Source organism: Suricata suricatta, chromosome 8 (assembly GCF_006229205.1).
Source record: "Suricata suricatta isolate VVHF042 chromosome 8, meerkat_22Aug2017_6uvM2_HiC, whole genome shotgun sequence".
Lineage (NCBI taxonomy): Eukaryota > Metazoa > Chordata > Mammalia > Carnivora > Herpestidae > Suricata > Suricata suricatta.
The window spans coordinates 58,560,572-58,583,522 of NC_043707.1; the positions used below are offsets into that span (position 1 = coordinate 58,560,572).

Sequence of the window (22,951 nt, forward strand, 5' to 3'; positions counted from 1 at the left end):
CTAAATTATAATATAATTTTTAAATAATACCATATTATACTATTTCCCTAGAACTTAGATCTTTTTTTTCTCCTTTGAATAGACCACTGAAATTAGCTACAGACAGACTTTAATCTTATATCCAACGTTTGCATACAAAACCAGGGAAATTTAATCTAATTAAATTGGTTATGTATTCCTAAAGCCTTCCACATTCTTCCAAATAACTTACTCTGCATTGCTGATGTATGTTTTTCCATATGGCATTATTTTCTGTCCCATCATGAGCATTGTGTTACAGCATTTTTTAAAGTAATCTGTAAAAGGGCCAAAAGCCAGTGATACTAGGCTTTTAAGCCACCTTTGTAATTATTGCAGTGTAAAGTTGGTCAGTCTTAGTTCTGAGGGGTTAAAAGAATGCTCCATAACTATATCTGGGTTTTTTTCCAAGCTGCTAAAGTTTGATATTTATGTTCTGATATTCACACATATATGATCTATGGCAACTATGACTGCTTATGACCGATAGCAGTTTTAAGACTTAATTCCTTGTTACGACATATTCCTATTTCGGATATATTTTAACAGAAAAAAAAAGTACATCTTAGAATCTATGAAGTGAGGTATCCCCAGTGTGTCTTCCTGGAAAGCATCATTTAAAGTAGATATTTACAATAAGAAGATACATTTGCATTGGATACCATTTTGTGTCTGTAGCTTTAGAGGTGTCTTTATTTTCTACATTACCTAGGAGGAGTATCTCAATTTAATTGACATGCTAGCCAATCATATCAGAAATATTGCCTTTGGTTCTGAAGAATCAGAGAAAAGGTATAAATGATTCACCTTTTAGTATTCATCACTTGCTCTTAGTTATTATGTTTAAATTGGCAAAGAATTTTGCTCTCTTTTGTTTTCTAATAAAATGCATACTTAAAAATAACTTTGCCAAATCAAGGTCTTTTTGCACTTTTTAAAAAAAGTTTGTTAATTTTGAAAGAAAGAGAGTGCTCATGCACCTGTGCTCATGCAAGGGTGGGGCTGAGGGGGGGGAGAATTTCAAGGAGGCGGGGCTGTGTCTCCTGAACCATGAGATCAAGAACTGAGCTGAGATGAAGAGTCCGATGTTTGACTGAGCCCCCAGGCACCCCTCTTTTTTACACTTTTCAAAACCCTCCTGAACATTTCTGTGTTGGGAGTAAGTGAATGGAGTTTCTTGATTCATACATAGTCCAGCATTCTTGTAGACAATCTATTTTTTAGGAACTGATGGCTGCCAGGAGAAAGGAATAAAAGAGAGGGATAAATTAATCATGTGATAGACAAGACGTGTAATAAACCTTAAGCTAATGGAGTATATATTTTTCATATTGGCTTTATTTTGATTTCTGGTGAGGAAAGTTACCTAGCTCTTTTCCATCATGTTGTGGTCTAAATTATCATAACTTATCTTTCAAACTTTTTGCTTCTTTCCAAGCATTAAACTTTTAAAAAGATTTTTGTGTTTATCACATGCATAACTATTATTCAGACTGGCAAGAACTAAATTAGGGTGACCTTGTCCTTTTTCTGATCTTCTAGACTGATAAAAAGGTACAGTTTACTGTTCTCATGTTTGAAATAGATGAAGGTATTTGAGAGGAAATTTACTCAGAATTGACAGTCTTCATATAAGCCCTTAAGATCATATCCACATTACAAAGATTATTTTTAACAATTAAGCTTTCTCATTTTTATATAGGATTTTTCTGGGCAGCTACAAAGGATTGTTTCCCCATCTTGGTTCTATTCTCTAATCTGGGTATGAAAATGACTTAACTAGTGTGAAAAACAGGAAGTGCCTTTTTAGGTTCTCTCTTAGGTATTTGATGAAATCTCTATGAAAGCATACTTTTTGTACCACCCAAGTTATTTATATTCCAGGAGAAAAAGGTAATTATTGATAACTTTTGCCCAGTGTTCTAAGATAAAAGGCATTAAAAATACAGTCATATATTTATGTCATTTTTACCTTTTAAAACAAATGTATGGATATCCTGCATAATACATAACGTTTTCAAAGTCCCCTTCCTTATAGTAGCTGCTCTTTTTCTTCTAAGTATTTGGGTTAGCATTTATGGGAAAAACAGTAGCCTACACGAGTGGTACTTCAGTATTCATGAGAATTACCTAGAGGGCTTATAAAAGAGATTGCTGGCCGTCCCCTGAGATTTTCAGATATAGTAGATCTGGGGTGGGGGTAGGGGTCTAAGAATTTGCATTTCTAGCAAAGTCTCAGGTGATGCTGAAGCTGCTCCTACATTTGAGAATCACCAACCTAGACAAATAAAAACTTTCTTAGAAAGTTAATGAACTGTGCTGTCTTTTTTTTTTTAAGCATGGCATAATTGGAAAAGTAGATTTCAGTTTCCAGAAATACGTTTGCTAAATGTAGAATGTTAACAGGCTACCTAGCCATGCTCTCTTTCTCAATTTTTTAAAAGGGAAGTGGGCACCACTTTCGAAAGAGATTCTGTCATCTCTGTGAAAGCTTTCCCATGAGTTCAAAAACAGCCATTAAGTTATTTGAACAGAAGTACTGTTTGGGGTAATGTGACAGACCTGAACAGTATATGTTTTGCAACATTTTTACCTTTAGTTAAAGAGTAGCATTCCTAACCTGGAAATTCCTAACCTGGAAATGGGCACAGACTTTTTTTTAAGCCTGTCAGTTTGTTAGCCCCTTTTGAACTATCTTATCATTGTTTTCTAAAGCAGCATAGAGAGCTCAGAATCCATCATTGAGTATTTTTTATTAACTTTGTAGTTTATTAACTAGATTCTTGATATCAGTATTAATGAAGGTGAGTAGGTGCATAGACTAACACTTCAAAACCCACAAAACCAGTTGATACACATTCTATTACAGGCTTAATAAAATACAGTTTTTTATTGCAAACCCCATATTCCTATGAAAATTTTTCTTGTTAAATCGATTATGTATTAAATAGGCTACCAGGTTAAACATCAGTAAGTGGTTTAGTGATCCATTTATTCAACAAATATTATTTGTCTATTGTTGGCCTACTTAGTGCCTTTGGATACGCTGATAAACCTGTCTAATATGGTCTCTGCTTTCAAAGAGCTTACATTCTAGTAGGAAGGAGAGGCAATAACAACAAGAAAATAAATGTCAGGTAGTGGAAAGTATAAGAAATTCAAGTAGACTGATATATGTTAGAGATTTGGCTGGGTCTCTGTTGTAGTTGGGTTGTCAAAGGAGGCCTTTCTAAGATGGTGTTATTTAAGATTAGATATGAATCAAGAAAGAATGAGCATATTCCAGTCAGAGTCTTTGTATGAAGACTTTAAAGTGGAAATGACTTTGGATCATTGAAGGAACGAAAGAAGGGCTTATTGGAGAGTAGCAGGCAGGAGAAAGGTGATCAGAGGTCAGATAGGTGGATCGGGTTGGATCACGAGGCTCTCTAATCCAACATCAGGCATTTGGATTTTATGCATAGTGAATTGATCATGTAGAAGAGTGTCATTAGATCTAATTTACTTACAGACTCTGAAATCTTTGCTTTTGTCTTGTGAATAATTAGTAGTCCTGTCATAGATCTTAATTATATGTATCTTAAGTGTAAGAAGCTTGACACAGAAAACCATATATTGTAGGATTTTGTTTATATGAAATGTCCAGAAAAAGCAAATCTGTAAAGACAGAAAGTAGTAGTTAGTGGTTGGCTGGAGCTGGGGTTGAGAACAGACATCACTTACAGACGGACATATGGAATCTGATTGAAGTGATAAAGATTTTCTAAAACTACATGTAGTGGTTGCACAGTTTGCTAAGTTTACCAAAAAATCATTGAATGGACACTTGGAATGGGTGAATGTTATGTATGTTATATATCAATAAAGTGGTTTAAAAAATGAATTATAAGAGGTTTGCTAAAGGAACAGTAAGGTAAATACATACCCAACAGAGAGAACTGTACAGTTAAAGAGAGTCATGAAAGCACTTTGGAATCTTCAAGGTATCATAGAAGTACACACACATACCAATGAATCCATACATACTTACATACCACTGAAACCTTGGCGACCTACAGATTCGTTAACACAAGACTGAGAAGAAATATGTTGGGTAAAAACAGACTATCTATTGGGTAGAACTGGTAAAGGGGAAGTTATCATGGAAAAGGTTGAGTTTAATTGCAAATTAAAAGTTCTTGGTTTTACTTTTGTTCAGGTAGTAACTAAGGAGTCCTCTGACTTCTCTGGATCTCAGGTTTCCTACTTGTAAGGGAGGGGATGAGGTGGGGACAGGGAGGAGTATTGGACATGACCCATGGTTTTCCGAGTGTTTTCCAATTTATGAAACCGCTTCAGCGATTCTGCAGAAAATGAAGTACTTGAGACCAAACAATAATGAATAAACAATAATGAATAAATCCCAAGGGCGTCTTGATCTTTTAACTCTATTTACGTTCTATTTAAGAATTTGTTTGGAAAAAAGATTTGGCACTAAAAAGTTTGGAGAATACTGAACAAGATCAACTTTAATATCCTCTAGATTTGGAAGCCAAAAAAACCTGGCCTGTTTTCTAACTTCAGGCAAAGGTTACCTTGACCAAGCTACATTAGATGCTCAAATTTTCACTGAATAAATCTTTGGATTTTTCCCAATTCAAATATTAATTATAAACATGTATACTTTAAAATCATGTTATTTGAAATTTCTAAGTGACAAATATTTTGAACACTTGTGACATTTGTATTTTGGGCATGAGCAGGGGAGGGGCATGTGCAGGGGAGGGGCAGAGAAAGAGAGAAACTGAGAATTCCAAGCAGGCTTCATCCACCCTATCAGCACAGATCCTACACAGGACTCAATCACATGAGTTGTAAGAACATGACCTGAACCGAAATCAAAAGTTGGACACTTAACCAGTTGAGCAACCCAGGTGCCTCTCTTTCAGTTTTTTTATTCAATTCTTAACGCGGATACATTGACCTGAAGGTGACAGGCTGAAGAAAGAAGAAATTACAAATCCTGGCACACTTTATGTGGTATTTCTCATTTCTTGTAGTTATTTGTGTGATAAAATGATTCTTTTTAAAAATTTGGTGACTAAAATGGTTATGAGACATTTTTAAAAGGACAGATAAGTGAGATAGTTCAGTGAAACCAGGTAGCAATGATTTCTGCATAAAAACTGCATTATCAGTTGTGGCTGACTTCAGGGAAAAGATTGTATCATTTTCTCATCATGAAATGCTTCCACTTTCTCTGGCTGTTGCATGAGTGACCTTGATTATTGCCATATGTTCCTCTCTTTATATAATACATTTCTACTTTGGAAAATATGTATATTACTTATAAAAAGTAACAACTCATTTCCTTCCTTTTTTTCATAACACAACACTCATTCTGATAATCAGCATTGTTTTGACCTTGTAGTAGTTCTTACTGTTAGTTTTCAAAAGCATTGAGTTGATTTCATTGTTGTCTAGGGACTAATATAGAAATGGCAGAGTCTAACCTGTACAGTGAACACTAACCTAGGTAATGAGGGGATCCACACTCTACACGTAGAAGAACGCATCTAAGGAAGCTTCCTGTTCTTTTAGTCACTTTAGAATTATTTTGACCACCTGCAGAATCATGGGCATATTAAAAATGTTTTTCTTGGGGTGCCTGGGTGGCTCAGACGGTTAGGCCTCCGGCTTCGGCTCAGGTCAGATCTCACGTTCGTGGGTTCGAGCCCCATGTCAGGCTCTATGCTGACAGCTAGCTCAGAGCCTGGAGCCTGCTTCCGGTTCTGTGTCTCCTTCTCTCTCTGTCCCTCCCCCTCTCATGCTCTGTCTCTCTCTGTATCAAAAATAAATAAAACATTAAAAAAAATGCTTTTCTTTCCATTTCCACTGTGACTGTTTTTAATCAATATTTTAATAGCCATCTTCTTTTCCACTTAATAATTTTAGTTTTAAATTGCGATGTGATTGTACCATTCTTCTACTTGCACAATCCTGGTAAACCTTCATCCTGTAGAGAATTTTCAGTTACTTTATGTTTCTGTGTTGGGCACATAAACTTCTTGATTTACTCATCTTCACATCTTCCATTGCACTTCATTGCAGTGCCAAAGCATATAATCAATATGCAACAAATATTTGCTGAGTTGACTTGCTTATTTATTTACTTACCCTTCCCATCCCAGCCCAAATTGGTTCATTTTTGGAATTATGTGCTTTAAGTTATAATTCTTTCCATTTAATTCATACGTGGATTCTCTAATTTATGTGTGATAATGTAAGTTTTGTAGCTCTTTTGTCTTCAACTTTATGTACCTTGTAATATATTGGGCGTGTGCATAATCTTTCTTAGTGTCAGCAAAACCAGTATTATATAAATGTTAAGCAAAATGCATTTGGAGATTTAAAAAAACCAACTCCAAGATTAGTGTTCTCTATAGAAAACCAGTAACTCTTGATTATGTGGTTTGTGGTGCATATTTTGACATTTTTGCTGGCTCAGTTTTCAGACTTAAGTGATCTGATTTAGGATTTATGTTTATGTATAAAAGTTACATGTGAGGCTTCACAGAGTTCTTAACAGCAAGTTAAATTTTCTGATTTTTCTGTGTATAGAGAAGATATTTTTTAACTTAAAAATCACAAACTGTTTTTGTTAGTGTTGGTTTTGAGGCAGGGCGCAGAAAGAGGGGAGGGAGCATCCCAGGCAGACTCACGCTGTCGGCTCAGAGCCCGATGTGAGGCTGGATCCCATAACCACAGGATCGAGACCCGAAGCAACATTAAGGTTCAGACACTCGACCAGCTGAGCCACCCAGGCACAAACTATTTTTTATTTGATATAGAATGACAAAAGTATTAAGTCCTAATTACAAAAATGGATTTTACAAAGTGTTTGTGCTTCTGAAAGGAAGTAAACATTGGTGGCAGTGAGATGAGTTAGAAGATTATTAAGGTCATTCAGGCAAATGGCATTAAGGACTCAAAGTAAGGTAGTGAGAAAAGAAATGAAATCAGTTCTAGATAAATCATAGAGTTGACATTGACAGGAATTGGCACTTGGTAAAGCTGTCAGGAATCAAGAGACACGTGTTAGAGGCAAGGCGGGCAATAACTATTTCTGGATAATTGCTTAATGCCATGCTAAATGTTGCCCAACAGTTCCCACCTCCGTTAGGTTGTTCCTGCCATCTTGTTCTTCCCCCATGACCAACTTCCTCCATCTTTTCCACCCTTCAAGGTCCAGTGTGTATCCTGTCTTCAGAAGTTTTCTTCAGGTGTTTCCAAGTGGGAGTAATGCTGAACTCTTTCAGTACGGTCTATATCTCATTTTTCAGAATTCTTATTTGCTACCTAATATTTTTCTTGTGCATCTTCTCACTTTAACTAGATACTGCTTTATATTGTCAATTAGATCATTTTGAGTTTTTATCTTCAACAGAAAGAAACATGATCCAGTATCAAGTTGGATAAACTACTTTCTTTATAACTTGCTTCAGATTCTAACAAACAAACAAACAAAAGGCCTGTTCTTAGAAAACAGCTCTTTTTGTGGTCTCTAAATTTAGATTTGCATCAGTACTGTTTTGGGGGAAAACAATCACAGTACAAAGGCAAACACATATAAGACAGTGCTCAGACTTCTGCAGCCTCCGTTCTTGACACTGTTTTACTCCAGTTTCTTTTATGGTTTACTGGTAAGTCGTTGGATTGTGAAACACAGCACTGATCTTTCTGTTCTTTGAGGGACTGACATCTTAAATGGTGAAACTCTTTGCATAATGTTCCCGAATTCATTGAAGAAGTTTGCAGCACAGCCCTGGGAATGGTTACAGTCTATAAATCAGGGTCCTAGAAAGTAGCGCTTATGTGAGGCTTTCTTTTAATCCCCCAAATTAGACAATTCCAGGAAGCTTCTCCACAGCATGCTGCAGCTAGTGTTTATATGTGACCAGCATCTCAATTCTCTCTGAAATCCTCTATCCCTTTCTTTCTGGATGAAGAAGTTACCTTCATGAGTACATTTCCATGACTGTTAAAATACTGAAGGCCCACTTAGAGTGTTTATATATAGTCGCTTATGTAATTTTCTTTAACCTCAATAGTTTTACTTTTTACAGAGTAATACTGATATTTCAGAATCTGATCAGAGATGCCAAAAATTCTTTTTAGAATGTAAACAGTTGAACTTGTCAGAATTAAATCATAAACATAGCTTCAAATATTTGGTAATAATTTTGAGCTCACTCTAGTAGGGAAAGCAGTTGGATTATAGCAAGACAGCATTTTAGAAGATTTTTATATCGTTGTTATAAACATTATATCATCAAATCCCTAACATTTATTGTTTTTACTGTGTGTGATGTACTAGGCATTCTACATACTTTATGTCATTTAATCCTTTAAAGAAGCACATTATTGGGTTTGTAGTTATACACGTTTCCCGGGGAGTTCTCTTGAAGTCAGCAAGGTTACTTGTCCATGGGTACCCATCTATTAAGGACCAGAGCCATGACTTCAGAGCTCTTGCCTGCTCCGTGAGGGTTACGCAAGGCTGCATTTTCCATGAGGGCCAGAGCTCTGGTTGGCTTCTCACTTTACACCTGTGCATAGCATAATGCATGGTGCATAGTGGATGATCTAGAATAAATATTTCTTAGATAAATTTGCCTTTCATAAAACAATAACAATAGTAGAACCCCCACCCCAGCAGGGCTACGCCTGTTCCTCAAAGCTTGGGTGAATGTATTCCAGGAGTCCCACATTGGAACTCATCAGCTGGATGCATTTTCCACTGAGAAACCTTATTAGATGTGGCAAGAAGATTCATAACTTAGAATTCCTGCCATAACATGGGTCTTTCTAGACTGATCTGAGAATTTGCCAGGGGATGGCATGGCTTCCGTACGCCTTTTTACAGTTTCCAAGTAGACCTTAGGAATAAAGCGTATTGGTAGGTAAGTTGGAAGTTGTGGCCATGTGAGGAACCAGATTTGAGCTTTCCTAGGGATGGAGGGATAGAGGGCCCTGAATGCCCCAGCTTTTCTATTTCTGTTCTTTCAGCCTCCCGTTACCTCTTGCAGCTGCTTTTGAAAACTGACTTGAGAAGCCTCAGGATGATGCTCCCTTCTGCAGACCGGTTCTTCATTTGAAAAGTGAAAAGCGTTGGGCTTAGAAGTCCGATACTGCCCTGTGCACAGTTTGCAGCAGAGGCCTAGATTTGATTTCCCGAGTCTTGTGCTTTCCCAGCTCTATTATAAATTCTTTCAAACACTGTTTAAATTGAATGATTGCATCTTTACATAAGAACTTTAGTTTTACCATGTTTTAAGTCTTTGAATTTAATCGTCCTTTGTGTAGTGGCTAGATAAGAACTGATTTGGCATATTACTTCACAGTTTGAGTAACTTCTTACACATTTACAACCCTTTGAGTAGGAAGGACAGTGTGTTTTTACTATCCCTATTTTAGAGATCAAGACTTAGGAGCAGCAATGTTACACAGCTAACAGGTTGCAGAACCAGGATTCAGAACTGAATTTTCTTAACATGAGATGTGGAGTTGGGCTCACTTAAGTGAACTGTGCAGCCAGACGGGAAGCAAGCTGGAGTGAAGCAAGCAGGTTGTGTGATGGTCAAGTGGGGTGGGTGGGCCACTTGGGAAAGGAGGCGGTTTGGGCAGACCTTCATTGAATTCTGTAGTGAGGAATCAAATCGTGGGTAAAGTAAGGGGGTAGGCTTTGAGAAACAGCTGCAGGGAATACACAATGTCTGAATTGTCCTGAGCTGGCGTCCTGGGAAGGAGCATTTCTTGGACTTCAGTTTGAGTCTTTTTCGTTACTTACTAGCTGTGTGACCTAAGCAGATCAGCTTGATGTTCTGAGCTTTGCTGCTCTCATATGTAGAGTGAGGATAATAAAATTAACCTAGTGAATAGTCACTGCTATGACTGCTCAGAAGTCTTTATTTCCTTCTGGGTTCTGTTTCAGTAATTTTAGCAACTACATAACCATAAATTGAGTATGTAGGTATTCAGAATGCTCAACTACTAGGAGCATTCTCGCAGAGGGCTTCAGAGAGACACCAGCTGCTGTGGACCAAAGGAAATATTTATTTTTTGACAAATTTGATCCCCAATCCATATCAAGTCTGGTTCTCACTTTTCATTTTGGTTATCTTTGAAATAGTAAGTAGTGAATTGCTCTATCACTAATTAATGTTTTTACTTTTTCTAGTTGTATAAGTTTGGAGAGACGGTTTCTATTGTTTTCTGGACAGACACTTGGAGACCAGAAAGCTTCTTTGACAAAGTGAAGAAGAACAGACAAAACGGCATGCACACATTATGCTTACTAGGTGAGGGCTTTGGGGTTTCCCTAAAGTGTGGAGCTGTCTGTTCTCATTGTGATTTTGTGTTCGGGTAAAGCTGTTCTGGCATAACTAGCTGGAGGTTAAGGAAGGACCTGCTCTAAGCTGCTCTGCGTGCCCACACTTCCCTTACTCTCAGGGAAACAGCGTTTTCTGCTCCAAATACCACATGGCTGTTCCCTTGTGCAGACCATGGGTCATCCTGCTCCCTTCTAATTCCCTAATGGATCCGCTCCAGCATTCTATTATCTTACCCTTTTATCCATCAAGACCCTGTTCTTGTCAGTTTACTCTAGTTCAGCAGACCCATATTAAGCACTTATTCTGATCAAGCGTCATCCTTTGTTTTCTTAGAGATAGTCTTTGAAGACTACAGTATTGATGTGATCAGAATCCCAGAATTACAACTCTGAGAGAGACTCTGGAGATCATCTTATTGAAGCCCATTTTACAGATGCAGTTGAGGCCCAGAGATATTTAATCATTTTCCCACTGTGTCACCCAGTTTATTGGTGGCAGATTTGGTAGAATCCAGATAGCCTATCATTCTCAGCTTTTTACTATATCATGCTGTACTTTATGCCCATGGTAGAGTTAGGGTTTTTTGGAATATTAAGAAGTACTAGACATGGGTCCTGCCCTCAGGGTTTTGAAATTTAGTTGTTATGTACACAAAAGTTTCAAGAACAATTAAATTCTGTTGTATGAAGAGGCAGGAAGGACAAACCAGAACTTTGGCTCTTGAATTCTCTAAGAGCTGCCCCTTTCCTTGGCTTTCCTTGGAAAAGACAAACAAGGCTAAACAATGTATCTTCCTTGCTCCATTAACAAAAACAGGAACAAGGTGTGAAGTATAAGGTACCATGATTTCAAATCCTCCGACCATAGATCTCATTATTTAATCATCTGGAATGCTCATCATTTGAATTAATGTATATATTTCTTGAATGCCTGCTGTGTTCCAGATCCTGGAGGGACTAGTGAGAATATACCCTGTTAGGAAACTACAGAGAATTTTAAATTTACTTGAAAAGGCCAGATATATATGATGTAATTAAAGATTAACAAAATATGGTAATAACCATATAGGTATTTCAGAGAACAGCGAGCTTTTGAGGGGAAGTTAACATAGGCTTGTGAAGGAGTTGGGGCTTATGTTACTTAAGGGGAAGTTTAGGACGGGCTGGCATGTGGGTGGTGGTAGAGCCACATGAATATATTTATTCAGTAGACATTGATGGAATGTCTCCTGGGTGCTTTGCCTTATGCAAGATGCTAGCACTAACGTAAAAAGGAGACTCTTACCTTGTAGCAAGTAGAAATAGAAAGGGATGTTTATGGCCTGTGTGAGGACAAGGGAGAAGTAGTAAGAATGGTCTGGCTTGAGATGAAATATTTCATAATGCAGCCTTATGTTTGATCAAAAAGCATTTGCCTGTAAAAATCCTCCCCAACCCTCTTCATATTTAAAGCCGGGTTCTGTAGAGCAGATCATTTAAAAAGTTAAAATATTAAACTAAAAACTTTAATATCACAACTTTTCAGAACCTCAAGATGAATGAACTAAATGAATGTGTTGAATTTTTAAAAATCTTACAGATACCATGTAAAGGAAGTCTAAGTTGATGCACACTGTTAATTGTACAGTGGGCCATTTTGAATAACTAATACGCATTTTTTCTTATATTTGGTAGACAAGTGGAAAAATTAAATAATGATACTTCGAGCCTGAAAAGTACATTCACCGCTCGTTTGAAGAACATTTACAAATACTTAGAAGGGCTTATCCTCTGCTGTATTTTCCTAGGGAACTCTTTCGTCTCCTTTATAAGAAAAACTTTGGTCATTGGTTAGGAAAGCAGTAGAAATCTATCAAAAAGACCCTTCAGTTGCACTGTATTTATTTTTGCAATCTATCAAAAAGACCCTTCAGTTGCACTGTATTTATTTTTGCAAAAGCAGACTTTGGCCGAACCGTTTGTTTTCAGCACGTGGAACAGGAAGCAGCTGTTGCTCTTGCTGTTGTATACTGAGTTCCTGTGAGGATGTAGAGTGATCATGCTTTTTTACCTTTTACCAGACTGTTTGGCTGAGCATCAGTGATTAAAAAGTATAAAAAAATCAAGTATTTGTGACACTTGCAATTTCAAGCTTCATGAGAGCAGAGACTGTGTGCGTCCTGGCCTTTGTGGTAGCCCCAGACCTGCCAGTCAGTGCTTGGGAAAGCTCTGCTGAAAGTATGAGTATTTGGTATTAAAGAGTTTCTTTATAAGTTACTAGGCATGTCTTAACCATTCACAAGAAAGCAAAGATTTCTTTTCAAAATGTGGTGAGAATTTTCTTCTGTTATATACATTAAAGCGTACATTCCAGTACCTGAAAAATAGGTACAGCATGTGAACATAAGACTTCTCAGTTGGGTGTGTGCAGTCCCCAGCTAGTAGAAATGAACACAGTGATTTTGATTAGCTGTTAGGTAGTGTATATGCCAATATTTATCTAACGCCTTCCTGTGTCTTCTTTTCCAAGAGGAAGTTAGATCCTTTCAGGATGGTCTCAGGGCCAACCTCATGTTTGTTTTCTAACTAATGACCTTTACATACCACGAGCGTCCATTCTTCTCTATATTTCTATAAAAAAGTAGCTAGATCCAAGTGTGACGGAAGACTGTCATGAGCTCTGAAATGAATATTTTGGAGACCTGAGAAAAATGCTTCCCCCAAATTTAAATGACTCAACTGAAGTTTACATACAGGGTTTTGGATAAAGTAGTTAATTAAAAGAGAACTATTTTTCACTTCCTACAGACATCAAAATAAAGGAGCAGTCTTTGGAAAATCTAATCAAGTAAGTTCTTATTCTGATAATGCTTATATCTGTTTTTAATTCCTTGTAGAATACATTTTACTTAAAGGACATGAGTTCTAAAGATTGTTGAAAATCAGCTTTCATTAACAGGTAAAAATTAATCGCCTCATCATATAAAGTGATAAGCAGTGTGATAGGGTGGAAATAGCAATAGATCTCCTAGATCCAGTACTGTGACAGTGGTTGGCACCTCACAGGCACTCTAAATATTTGTGGTGTGAATTACTGCATTGGGAGTCAGAAGAGAGATTTGAGTCCTGAATCTGCCTCTGGTTCTGTGCCCTTAGGCAAGTTACTTCCGTTTCTTTTCCTCCTATGTGTAATGAGTGTAGAATCTTTTTTTTTTTTTTTTTTTGCTTATCGAGGCAGTGTACGGTACAGTAAATGCTACCCACATATAACTAATGAGCACTTGAAATATTGCTAATGTAATTGAGGAACTGAATTTATAATTTATTTATTTATTTTTTAATATTTTTATTTATTTTTGATACAGAGACAGAGCATGAAAGGGGGAGGGTCAGAGAGAGAGGGAGATACAGAATCGGAAGCAGGCTCCAGGCTCTGAGCTAGCTGTCAGCACAGAACCCGACGCGGGGCTCGAACCCACGAATGTGAGATCTGACCTGAGCCGAAGCCGGAGGCTTCACCGACTGAGCCACCCAGGCGCCCCCTGAATTTATAATTTAATTTTAATTAATAAAAATACTAAGTTTAGTTATTGGAAAAGTATATTTGAAAGAACTTCACTGTGTAAATCTACTTTTACAACCATAAATTTTATGAAATTTAAATATAGATTATTTGTTTCCAGTGAAAATTTAACATTTGAATTAATTAATGCCATGAGACACCAGATGTCAAAAACTTAGTACAAAAATAATCTCCTTAATAATTGTTATAGGAGTTAATGTTGAAATGCAACATTGTGACTATATTGGGTAAAATAGTACTGTGAAAACTTTGCCTTTTTTTTTTTTTTTTTTTTTTTACTTTTGTTAATATGACTACTAGAAAATTTAAAACTATGTTTGTGGTTTCCATTATATTTCTCTTGGACAGTGCTGACTTTGAGAATATTTTTGAGAGTTAGTAAAATAGTCTGTATGAACTGCTTTGTAAGCTACGAAAGCACTATTTTTCTTAAGATCATTGGGCAGGCATGGTAGGCATGGTAGGTGTCAGAAGTGAACATATCTACCCTCCAAGATTTTCAGATATTTACCACTTTAGTTTACTTTTCTTAGAGGAAGAAGTGAAAAGAGGAATGTGGTTTAAACATGGTAATAAAAATGAACATGATAGAACCTGATAAAGCTAGGATCTAGAACAAATTGATACTTAATTCGAACTATTTTTGCCTAGGGTATCACTTTAAATAAAAGTAACTTTGATTTAGACATTTTTCACTAAGTTATTAGACTTTTATTTCTGCTAGCATTTCTGTGAGATCAGAGGACAGTGAAATGGAACAATGAAAAAAGCTTAAACTTAAACAATTATGGTATTCATGCTTTAGTGTACACTTAAATGGGTAACGTTGTGAATGCTTCAAACAGAACGTGGACTGTGGTACTTGAGTATTCCTGGGGGAATAATTGCATTAAAATGTATTCTGTAATTTCATGGCTAAGAACAGTGGCATCTAGTTTTATATTTACAGGGGCAGGAAGATCTATGAACCTCCTCGGTATATGACTGTAAACCAAGCAGCCCAGCAACTTCTGGAGATTGTTCAGAATCACCGAATCCGAGGAGAAGAACCAGGTACTCGAAGGCCCTGAAAGGGTTCTCACGTTCTCCTACTGTTGTACCGAGATGTGCGCATGATGTAACTTCACACACACACACACCCCACTACTGAAGCGAGGGTCAGAGCGTTTGCATAGTACTTTTTCTTGTCTTTTTTTCTTTTCATTTTTTTTCTTCCAGTTTTCACCTAAATTTCATAGGCTGAATATAGTACTGAAGGAAAAATAATGGAGTTCTTCCTAGGAACATGAATACCGTTCAAAAAAGTGAGGATTTTCCACAGATTAACTGTAAATCAGATTTAATGTAAATATGTTAAATATAAATAGGCAAAATGCAGAACTTCCTGTTTAGCCTATATCTATGGTAAGATCTATCCTGCAAAAATATATTTATTCTGCTTTTTCTCTTTGTCCACCCTGAGACTAGGAGTAGTTTCCGCAGGATAAAAACAAGAGAATTTATCCTTATATTCATAATATCTAGACACAATATGTGGTATGTAATAAAATGTTTATCATCAGTATATCTTTATTGAGAGTTTTTAAAAGAATTTGTTCATATATTCTGTTCTAAGTTACTGCCTTTGAGCATCTATCTCTTGATAGAAAAGACACATGAAGAGATTCTTGAATGACTATTGCTTATTTTTTTCTCATAACTAGGCCTCATTAAAGTCATGAAACAAGTAATTTGTAAGGGTATTCCATATCCATAATTTTGTAAACCTAAGCTTGCATGCCTGCTTGTCCTCGTAGATATCATTGCTCCATTTTTTAAAAATGTATTTCTTTGAGAGCAAGAGAGAGATAGCAAGCAAAGAAAGGACAGAGAGAGGGAGACAGAGAATCCCAAGCAGGCTCTGCCAGTGTGGAGCCTGACTCGGGGCTTGAACTCACAAACTGTGAGAACATGCCCTGGGCTGAAATCAAGAGTGAGATGCTTCACCAACTGAGCCACCCCAGGTGCCCATCATTTGCCCCATTTTGATCATTGTTCACTCAGGACATCTTTCCCAACTAAACAGAACCATGAAAAGGTAATCATTTAAAAGCATAAGTAATGTCATTATGCCCATTATTTGTTAAGGGCTCTGTAATTTATCAAATACTTTAATGTCAATTATCTTATCCCTTACAACTGCCATTTAAGAAAGATAGTATTGGGGCGCCTGGGTGGCTCAGTCGGTTAAGCAGCCGAAATCGGCTCAGGTCATGATCTCATGTTATGGGTTCGAGCCCCACACCTGGCTCTGTACTGACAGCTCAGAGCCTGGAGGCTGCTTCAGATTCTGTGTCTCCCTCTCTCTCTGCCCCTCCCGCATTCATGTTCTGTCTCTGTCTCAAAAAATAAATAAACTGTAAAAGAAAAAAAAATTTTTTAAAAGATAGTATTATGTTTTAAAAAAATTTTAAAAAGCTGAAGTTTGACCTAGCTGATTAGGTGGCCAAGAAAAACTCAAATCTGTGTATTGATCTCATACTCCCCTGTTTTTCTAGTGTATCTTGGTCACTGTGAACATATATCAGGCAATTTCTTAAAAATATAGGCAGGTTTGGGGGCGCCTGGGTGGTATGTTAGTTAAGTGTCCAACTCTTGATTTCACCTCAGATCATGATCTAACATTTCGTGAGATCAACCTGTGTCAGGCACCACATTGAGCATAGAGCCTGCTTGGGATTTTCTCTTTTTCTCTCTCTCTGCCCCTTCCCCAATCTTAACTCACTTTCTTTCTTTCTCAAAATAAGTAAATTTAAAAAATTTTAAAATATCGCTCAGGTCATGATCTCACAGTTTGTAAGTTCAAGCCCTGCATCAGGCTCTGTGCTGACCGAGCAGAGCCTGCTTGGGATTCTCTGTCTCCCTCTCTCTCTGCCCCTCCCCTGCTCATGTGCATGTGTTCTCTTTCTCTCTCAAAATAAATAAACATTTTAAAAAGGACAAATGCTAATCAGCCATAAAGAGTGTGGATATTGGCAATTGTTCATCAGATCCTGAAAACTTAAACTAAGGCAAGCCTTTGTTTGGAATCCTAAAAGGGTAAAGTTAGGAAGAACCACTTTATATGTCAGGAAGTGCATGTAATTTAGAAAAGCTTTAGGTAAATCAATAGATAATTGATCTATAATAAATAAGGAGATTTAAGATATTCAGGGGTTCTTTAAATGTACTTTTGGTACTAATGTTAGTTTTAACGTTGGACAGGATAATCCATTTGCCGATTTGAATGGCGGTATGTTTTTCTTCTTCTTAATAGCAGTCACCGAGAAGACACTCTGTGTTGGCTTGGCCAGGGTTGGAGCTGAGGACCAGAAAATTGCAGCAGGCACTTTGCAGCAGATGTGTACTGTGGACTTGGGAGGACCATTACACTCCTTAATCATCACTGGAGACAACATGCATCCACTGGAGGTGGAGATGCTAAGTCTGTTTTCCATATCAGAAAATGGCACAGAATCCACAAGCATCGATGGACTGTAAGCATAGACATTTTCTGTTGTTAGCTGTTAATTTCAGTCATACATGCACATACCCATATTTGTATAATGAACAATTCTTTTAGTGTACCTAATAGTCATAAAGCAAGTGACCAAGAAGAAAGATCGTGACTCAGTAATACTTGGATTCCTGTGGCAGTGAGTTTTGTCCCTTGGGACATCATCAGTTGTTGCTGCTGGTTTGGTGATTTGGGGGGATGCACACACGGAGCAGACCAAGCCTGAAAACTTGTGGAGAGATAGTCATAGAGTTATTTAAAAGTAGTTTTTACTTATGAAATGAGTTTATACAATGTGGAACTTTTCTTCTTTCTTAAAAAGTCAGTGTGCGGACCACAAGATGAGTTGTCCTGACAGTAGTCGGTATTAGTGCTATAAACAGAGGTGGGAAGAGTAAGCACCACCCAGCAGTCCTACTTTCTTCAAGCTCCGTGAGCACATGCCACAAAATGACATCCTTCTGAATTGTTTAGCTGACATCCTGATTATGTGGTTCATATTCTGCTGTATTTTGGAGGTTATATAATTGTTGAATTATAAATGTTCAGCCAGCCATGTACAGTTGCTGTTTGGTTTTAAATAGCATCTTTCACATCCAAGTGGACAAATGGAAAACTTAATGACTATAAAATACAATTTTAAAAAATTTAAGTTTGAAGACAGTAGGCTAGTCAAGATTTGTCATATCACTTACCTCAGTAATATGCCACTGTATGTATGCAAGTAGTCACATTCTTTTTCCTAGTTGTAAACAGCTCTCCATTTATTCTATTTCATGACTGTAGAATCTTGTATTGTTTGTTAGCTCATAACAGAAATAGCTTTGCTAGATGCTGGTTTCGTCAGGCTGACTCTAAATATTTCCATGGCTTAATCAGCCATTGCTTAGATTTTGTTAAATTCATTCACAGTTGAACATATACTTCCCCACTTCCTGGGAACATTAGTTAACAAGAGATTATTTTGACTTCCTTTGAGTTAAAAAGTATTTTAATATACATATGAAATAATTACATTTTTTTATTTTTATTTTTTTACATTTATTTTATTATTGAGAGAGAGAGCATGAATGGGGTAGGGGCAGGAGACACAGAATCTGAAGCAGGCTTTAGGCCTGCATCTAGCTGTCAGCACAGAGCCGGATGCAGGGCTCAAACCCATAAACCATAAGGTCATGACCTGAGCCGAAGTCATTCGCTCAACCCACTGAGGCACCCAGGGGCCCTGAAATAATTCCGTTTTTAATCTGTTATACAAAAGGGGAGAAAGCCAAGGACATTTAAGTATCAGCCCTGTGTTGTTTTCTTCTGAGGCATTAAAGCAAGCATTGAAGAATTATATCAGAAAGGACTTCCGGCTTTGGTAATGGTGGAAAAGCTTGTAATGTATAAGCCCTCCCAATTATAAACTCTGGGAGAAACATAACTTTCGAAAGACAACTGCAGAATGACCAAAAGGAGCTGAGAACTATGCTTATATATAGTATTTTCACTCAGGCCATTCCCCAGTCTGTCTGGTAAGGGATGGCTAGAACTCAAAAGTCTTATTGACTTGAGGTGTCAGAGGAATTGGGAGCTTCTAGAGGAGCTGTAAACTGAGGAGGAAATTCTAGAAATGAAGGTGGCACTGAAGGAGGAGCCAGCCTTCCAATCTGCATATGAATCCTTCTTAATTCTTTGGCTCACTCCTGAACTGTGCTCTGTACAGGGGAAGACGCCATGAACCTAACTGGAAGGTTGGAAGCCTTAGCTGGAAGGCTGAAATATCTGAGCAAAGCTTGTTGCTCTGTATTGCAAGGGAAAACAGTTTTGAGTTTGATTCCTGACAAGTAAGAAGGCTTGGTAAGCACCTTAGGCTTTCTGTCAAGTCTCTAGAATAGCTGTGTATTACAAGAGACTATGCCCAGGACTAAAGATTTACCTAAAACTAAAGACAACCTTTAACATAATGTGAAATCAGTCCTCCATAAAATCAAGGTGATTTGTCCATAATTTAACTGCCTGCTGGAACAAATCTTAATTAACCCTTCTAGGGCATGATAACAAAGTGAGACTCTTCAGCATATCAACAATAACTAGGAAAAATAGTTGTGATTAATGAATATAGATAGGTTCTGTCAGAGAAATGGAGGCAAAAACCCAAATGTTGGACCTAACAGCAGACAGCAGATGACAGGAGGGCAGAAGTTATCCTGAGGAACAAAGACTAAAAAACACTGGAAAGAAGAAAAAAGTACAGAGCCTCAAAGTCATGTGGGACAATATTCAGCAGTCCAATCCATGTGTAATTGGATTCCCAGAAGGAGAAGAGGGAGAAAATAGGGCAGAAAAATTATGAGTAGGTTAAGGTCAAAATTTTCCCAAGTTTGGTGAAACTATCAGTACATAGATCAAGTAAGCTCAGTGAACTCCAAGCAGAATAAATATAAAGAAAACAACCTAACACATCAAGCTAAAACGGATGAGAACCAAAGATAAGAGAAAATCTTAAGAAGCCACCAAGAGTAGGGAACCCACTACACAGAGGGACGCAATAAATGTCGGGCTGCTTCACCTCAGAAACAATGGATTTCATGAGACAACAGAAAGACATCTGTAAAGTACTGAAATTAAAAAGCAAAACCAAACCAAATCCTGTCAGTCCAGAGTGGCAGAGTTCTTACATTTTATTTAAAGAGGCAGGATACTAACTGTAGGCTGATCAGGTTATGTCTTGAAATCCTTTGGCAACCACTATCAAAAAGAAGTAAAAAAAAAATTAGAGGAATTAAAATTGAATACTGAAAGATATATGATTCATCCAAAAAAAGGCAAGAAAGGAAATATAGGTACAAAAAATATAGGAAAAATAGAAAACAAATAGCAAAATGGTACACATAAATTCAACCAAACCGATAATTACTTAGATGTAAATCAAACACTCCAATTAAAAGAACTAGATTTTCTTAAAGGCTCAGTTAACTAACTATATGTTGTCTACAAGGGAGTTAAAACTTTATTACATGTAAATATGTAATATAGCAATATATTAAATATTATCTTAATATTATGTTAATCATATAAGTATTGATATATTCTAATAGAAATTATATTATTGTATTGTATATTAACATATATTAATATTTATATAGTTAATTGTGATTATTAATATACTATTTATTATATTGATATTAATATTTAAACGATAATAAATATAAAGACACAAGATGAAAGTAAAAGAATGGGTGAGAAACAGACTATACAAATGGAAAACATAAGAAAGTGGCTGTATTAATAGAAGATAAATAGACTTCAAAAGAAACAGTATAATGGAGATAAAAAAGGACTTTTCATAGAGAAAGGATAGTTCATCAAGAAGGCAAAATCCTAAAGGTATATTTCTTGAATACCTGCTTCAAAGTACATGAGGCAAAAACTGACAAAAGGGAGATACAGCCCAGTCTACATTCAGAGTTGAGGATTTTAACAACCTCTCAGTAACTGATAGACAAACATTAGTAATGATACTGACAATTTGAAAAAAACCCATTTGGACCCAGCTGATACTGATCACTACATCCGATAGTGGTAGAATAGACTTTATTTTCAAGCACATATGAAACATTCAGCAAAGTAGACCATATGCTTGGCTACTAACCACATGGAATTAAATTAAAAATCACCAGGGAAGCCTGGATGGCTCAGCTGGTTGAGCGTCCAACTTCAGCTCGGGTCCTGATCTCACGGTTTGTAAGTTTGAGCCCCAGGAATCGCATGCTTCAGATTCTCTGTCTCCTTCTCTTTCTGCCCCTTTCCCACTCACACTCTGATTCTCTCTCTCAAAAATAAAAATTAAAAAATATTGTTTTTAATCACTAACAAAAGATGTCTAGGGAAGTCCCAAATATTTGAAAATAAATTAATACATTTATTTTAACTGAATAAAAATTATTAAATATGAAAATTTGTGGGATGCAGGTAAAGTAGTTCTTAGAAATTTGTAGCTTTAGAAACCTATATTAGAAGACAAGGAAGTTTTAAAATCAATGATCTGTTTCCATCTTAGCTAGAAAAAAGAAAAGTGTGTAAAAAACTAAGTAGAAGAAAGGAAATACTGAACATCATGGCAGAAATTAGTAAAATAGAAAATGGACAAACAATAAAATTAACAAAGCCAATGGAATGTCAAAAATTTTAAAGGCTAACAACAGTAAAAGTTGCAAGAATATGGAGTAACTGAAATTTACCTGCTGTTGGGAGGAATATAAATTGGCATAATTACTTTGGAAAGTAGTTTTCAGTTTCTTATAAATTAAACCTGTGAATTTGCAAAATCAGTTCTAGGTATTTACCCAAAAGAATTGAAAATGCTGGCAAAAAATTGTATAAGGGCGCTTTTAACTTTACATATTTATTCACTTATAGCTCCAAACTAGAACCAAACCCTGTGTCCATCAATAGGAGAATAGATTTTAAAATTTGCTATATTTTACAATGGAATATCATTTAGCAATAAAACAGAATGAACCATTGACTTGTACAACATGAATGAATTTTAAAAACATGTAAAGTGAAAGAGGCCAGACACAAAAGAGGACTGTGCAATTGCATTTATTTGAAGTTTAGCAACAGGCAAAAGTAGTGAAAAGAAAGCAGTGTTTGCCTGTGGAGAGAATAAAGAGTGACCGGCAGGGGACAAAAGGGAACCTGAGGTAATGGAAATATTCTGTATCTTGATTGGGTGTTGGCTGTAAGGGTATAAACACTTACCAAAAATTCATTCAAATATATAGATTTAGGATCTGTGCATTTTTCAGTGTTAGTATTGCCGGGTCAAATAAGATATCCCGTTAAGTTGAATTTCAGATAAACGTGTGTGTGGGTCTGTGTGTGTGTGTGTGTGTGTGTGTGTGTGTGTGTGGGTCTGTGTGTGGATACACACACAGGTGTGTATATATATATATATTTAGCACAAGTATGTCCCATTCTATATTTGGGACACATTTATATTACAGATGATTATTTGAAATGATATTTAACTGGGCTCCTTTATTTTTATTTGCTAAATCTGGTGACACTATTCTGTATGTAAATTAATTTACATAAAATTTAAATGAAATTATAAAATGAAGAATGTGCATTATTTGTCAGCAGGAAAAGGAACAATATTTTTGGTCTGTCATGAAATCCCAGTGTTTGGTAGTTAAATTAGAAATACCTGAACACAACATTCATTTATTTGTTTAGTAGTTTCTAGCTCTTTAAATTCTCAGTGACTCCACTCCTATAATTTAGACACAAAATAGTTTCATCACCAAAAACACTTCTTCCCACTATACTTATATACACATGCCTCTACCCATCCACTTCCCATCAATTATATATATATGAATGTTAAAATATTCACATTTAGGTTTTTACATGACATGAATTTTTATTTGTCTAGAGCAGATACTCAGGAGTGGGATTCCTGGTCATATGGTGG

At 36.6% G+C, this 22,951-nt stretch overlaps 1 protein-coding gene across 8 annotated transcripts in view; it reads left to right on the plus strand.

Annotated features, from left to right (window-relative positions):
* DPH5 (diphthamide biosynthesis 5) overlaps nucleotides 1-22,951 on the plus strand; it is a 53,892-nt gene that overhangs the window by 16,253 nt on the left and 14,688 nt on the right. For 7 of the 8 annotated variants that reach the window (XM_029946660.1, XM_029946659.1, XM_029946658.1 and 4 more), the window contains exons 5-8: nucleotides 10,238-10,358; nucleotides 13,178-13,217; nucleotides 14,902-15,005; nucleotides 17,248-17,467. In XM_029946660.1, coding sequence (XP_029802520.1) covers nucleotides 10,238-10,358; nucleotides 13,178-13,217; nucleotides 14,902-15,005; nucleotides 17,248-17,467 — 485 coding nt within the window. Of the gene's footprint in view, nucleotides 1-10,237; nucleotides 10,359-13,177; nucleotides 13,218-14,901; nucleotides 15,006-17,247; nucleotides 18,044-22,951 lie in introns of those variants that run through there. The other variant, XM_029946661.1, reaches the window with a different exon arrangement.